Source organism: Monopterus albus, unplaced genomic scaffold, assembly GCF_001952655.1.
Source record: "Monopterus albus unplaced genomic scaffold, M_albus_1.0 scaffold98.1, whole genome shotgun sequence".
In the NCBI taxonomy this organism is placed as follows: Eukaryota; Metazoa; Chordata; class Actinopteri; order Synbranchiformes; family Synbranchidae; genus Monopterus; species Monopterus albus.
In genome coordinates this window covers 1,457,143-1,461,638 of record NW_018127978.1, presented here as the reverse complement: position 1 = coordinate 1,461,638, position 4,496 = coordinate 1,457,143, and the positions used below count along the sequence as shown (strand labels likewise).

Below are 4,496 nucleotides of genomic sequence, written 5' to 3'. Positions count from 1 at the left end.
TCAAAATACTCCTTCCATCTTCTCTGCACACTCTCCTCACTTGTTAGCACCTTTCCATCTCTGTCTTTAATCGCCCTTATCTGTTGCACATCCTTCTCCCTTCTCTATCTCAGTCTCGCTAATCTGTACAAGTCCTTCTCACCTTCCCTCGTGTCTAACCTGGCATACAACTTGTCATATGCTTTCTGTTTGGCCATTGCCACCTCCCTCTTCACTCTACGCTGCAATTTCTTGTAGTCCTGTCTACTGTCTTCAGTCCATTCTACGTCCCACTTCTTTTTAGCTAGCCTCTTCCTCTGGATACTGTCCTGTACTTTCTTGCTCCACCACCATGTTTCCTTATCTTCTTTCCAACTTCCAGATGACACACCTAGCACCTTCCTACCTGTCTCCCTGATCACTTCTGCTGTAGTTTCCCAGTCATCTGGAAGTTCTTCCTGACCACCCACCACTTGTCTTCTTTTCTGTCTTTCCTTTCCTCTTCTTCCTGACCACCAGAGTCATCCTACACACCACCATCCGATGCTGTCTGGCTACACTTTCTCCTACCACCACTTTGCAGTCACTAATGTCTCTCAGATTGCCTTGTCTACATAGAATGTAGTCTACCTGCGTACTTCTACCTCCACTCTTATATGTAACTCTATGTTCCTCCCTCTTCTGGAAATAGGTGTTAACTATAGCCATTTCCATCCTCTTAGCAAAGTCCACCACCATCTGTCCTTCTAGGTTCCTTCCCTTAACACCAAACCTGCCCATCACCTCCTCATCACCTTTGTTCCCCTCACCAACGTGCCCGTTGTCCAATTTCCACAGCACCCTGTAGGTCAACAGCACTGGTGGCGGTCGTTGTTAACCCAGACCTCGACCGATCCGGTATGGAATTAACACTGATGATTCGCATGTTTAAATTTGGCATGTTTTTATGCCGGATGCCCTTCCTGACACAACCCTCTCTATTTATCCGGGCTTGGGACCGGCACAGAAGTCACTGGCTTTACTGACTTCAGTCTGTACAACAGTCTACGTGAAAAGCTTTGGGTTGGCTGAGGCTCAGGGGGTAGAGCAGGTCGTCTCCTAACCGGAGGCTTGGTGGTTTGAATCCCGGCTTCTCCAGTTCAAATGGGCAAGACACTGAAACCCATGTTGCTCCTGGTGGCTGTGCTGTGAATGTTTGTGTGTGAATGCAAAATACTGTATAAGTGCTTTGAGTGTGCTTCATTGCATAATGATAAAGTTTGTGTTGGATCCATAGTTTTAACATTGACTGTTTTTCTAAATTTGCTAAATAAATACAACTTTAGGTTAGGACATCACTAACATGCAATGTTGTGTGATGTCATCTAGTGAGTTTTCAAGCAGCCCACTATGCTAATGCACAGTAGCACAGTAGTGAGAAGACCAACAAAAGCTATGGAAAAGCTTTGGTTTTGTTTGGGAACACAAACGGAACATTATCACCTTGATGAAGGAGGATTTATCACAGGTCTGTGGGGTTAGAGTGACTTAGGTGTTCCTAATAAGCCAAGTATATGTTGATGATGAATCTCTGCCAACAGGCTGCCATGAAGGCCGTCGTTGCCACCAGTCGGATGCACGAAGGCTCAAGGCGTCGTACTGACAGCTGTGAAATTCCAGGCTCAGGGGCTTCCAGGCAGGGCAGCATGCAGCAGGACCCGCCTCCTGAATCCCCAGGACCCGCCCCCGCAGACAAAGAGGCTCCGCCCCTGGATCAGGAGCCACCACAGGATGAGGAATCAAAGCCTTCCGACCAAAGTGCTCTCAGCCCCTCCCCCCCATGCAGCCCAAAACTCCCCATCTCTGATGTCACACCAACAGACCCCGCCCACAACAGGCCGCCGCTGCGAGCTGACAGGCTGCGACAAGCGTCTGTCCTCCCTAAAACCATGCTGGTTCAACCCCAGCTCTCACATAAAAGCTGCTCTTTGGTAGAGTCCACGTCCCGATCTGAGGCCACGCCCACGTTGACCACGCCCCCGAGCCCTAGTAGTCTCAGCAATGGCTTTGTGCCGGGGGCGGAGTCTGCCAATAAGACCGCCCAGTGCCAGTGATCACCTGACCAAGAGAGCAGCGAGGATTCACTATGCTTCAGTTTTACACAACTACAACAAATGACAAAAATAACAAAGTTACTTCTTTCACAAGCTCTTTACCAACATCTGATCATTTACTGGGACCAAATTACACCAGAAGCAAAAGAATCTGTAACTAGCATTTAATGGGACAACAACCACATCTTCCACTACTTTAGCTGTTATGCTAACAGCTAAACTACTCACTGAGGTTTAGTTGGATGTTTGCACAGCTGGACAGATGTTCTGTATTTCTGTGGAGCTGCCTGTTTTAAATGGAGCCTGGAGATTATTCAGGATGTGAAAATCAAAAAGCGTTTGTTCCATATCAGAACTCATCTGCTCATGTTACTGCGGTGAGATGTGAAGCTGCTAACAGAAAGTAACGCTCCTCATTCTAAATATCAGTTACATTTTAGTCTGCATAAAAACGAAATGCCTATTCAACGCGACACTGACAGGGCCAAACAAATCACAGAGAGGCTCGGTGAATTGTTGACACTGGACGACCAGCTAGACTGACTTTATGAATGTGTAATCAATGTGGAATCCTGTAACTGCTCTGATCCTGTCAGAACTTGGGTAAAAAGCCTCAAACATGGCAGAAAAAAATCAGAGAAGATGAGGATACCAAGCTAGCAAATTCATATTGTGATTATTCACACATTCTGAAGTAGTCTCTAGCATCCTAGTTAGCAGCTGTGTTTCAAGATGTGGGGGCCAGAGCCTGTTTGAGACACAGAACATCTACAAATGGCCTCATGATTGTTACTTGTTTCGTTTCACTTTCCTGGGAGACTGGGGGCCCCGTGTAGGAGGATTGGGCCCTTTACATGTCTGTACCTAGGGCCCATTGTCTCATGATCTGTCCATGTTGCTGAGCTAACGTTTGCTATGTGAGGTTTTGAGGCCTGGTCTTGCAGGACAGAGCAGAAACAGTGCTGCTTGGTGGTGTCGAGTTGTCGCACAGGAAGGATTCATGTGTAGCTTGAGAGCAAGGTAAGCAGAGCTGGACAGATGTGGTCACAGTGCTGGACCAGCTCCAGATGTGGTTTGGTCAGTCTGTACATTTAAGGACAACACTCAGCGTCGTCATGGTATCAGTCCACATTTAGACCTAAAATGCCTGTTCGAGTTCTGATATGTGACAAACAGCATCTTCTCTCCTGGGCTTCTTCTCCTCCTTCTGGTATAGAAGCTGAATTTTTCTTCAGACGCTCAGGACGGAGCTGATTGATTGTATTTTATTAAACACTGGTAAAATGTTCACATGGACTCTAATGTGAAGGACGAGGAATAAGAGAGCGGCTTCTTCTCTCTCTGTTTTTCCTGCGTCTTCTTCCCTGTTAGTTTCAGACCATGTGTGTTCTGGTTTAGAGGCTTCAGACTTAATCTTACTGGAAAACTCTGGAAAGATTTCTGCTTCTCAAAGAGAAAATCTGCTTTGAGGTTTTTTATCCTTTCTACTCTTTACCGTTGACACCCTGTATGAGTAGACAGTGTAGCGCCCATCTTTAGCTTCAGATAACGTCTTGTGCTCGTGAGCTTCTAGTAAAATGTGGTGTTTGCATTTCATCAGCAGTTATGACGATCTCCTGTTGGCATTGTACATAGTTTGGTTTTAGACAGATTATTACTGACATCTTTACCGCTCCACAAAACCAGAACCACGCTCAGTGTCCGAATCCTTGGACATACCAGATCTGACCTTTGTTGAAAATCGAACCCTTTCATCTGATCTGAGACCACACGTTCTACCTCTTTGTGTACAGGGGCTTCCAAAATGATCAGAATGACCAAAATGTCCCAGACCGCCCGGGAGAGAAATAATAAGAGGAACCAAGCCGGGCGGACCTGATGCCACTCAAAGATAATATTACTCCACATTTAGAAGAAAACCTACAGTGGCCTGGACAGTCCAAACAGACATGCAGGCTGAGAAAACAGAGGAATGCTTCCTGTCATCAGCTGGTTGCACTGCACCAGAAGCTCTGGATCTGTTTTTATCAAGTGTCTCATAGCAAAAAATCACTACGGTCAGTTTTAATCCCCCATTAAGGACTAGACATAAAAGAAACGTGTTCCTTATTTTGGGAAACACTCGTATCTGAGCCCAGATGTAGGAGAAGAGTCCTAATGTACTCAGAGTGGCCAGTTGATGACATGTGAGCAGTGTGATGTGTGACCCCACAAGAGGAGACATGTTGGGACATTTAACATTCTGCATCCCTCTGTTTAATGTCCCGTGTAAGGATTCTAGAGCCACTGTGGCTTAAACAGAAGAATGTATACGCTTAAATTACTTCAGTTATTTTGCAGTAGTCTACCCAAAATATACAACAGGACACTGAACAGTCATAAAAATGAATGAAAAACTTTTCATCGTTTAAGTGGATATTTAGC

At 45.8% G+C, this 4,496-nt stretch overlaps 1 protein-coding gene across 2 annotated transcripts in view; it reads left to right on the top strand.

Moving 5' to 3' along the window:
* The window catches only part of si:ch73-60h1.1 (calcium/calmodulin-dependent protein kinase type IV), a 21,264-nt gene extending 17,113 nt beyond the window's left edge, over positions 1-4,151 (top strand). For both annotated transcript variants that reach the window (XM_020609126.1, XM_020609127.1), the window contains exon 11: positions 1,560-4,151. In XM_020609126.1, coding sequence (XP_020464782.1) covers positions 1,560-2,072 — 513 coding nt within the window. In that variant the 3' untranslated portion in view covers positions 2,073-4,151. The remainder of the gene's footprint in view (positions 1-1,559) is intronic.
* The last annotated feature ends 345 nt before the right edge of the window (positions 4,152-4,496 follow it).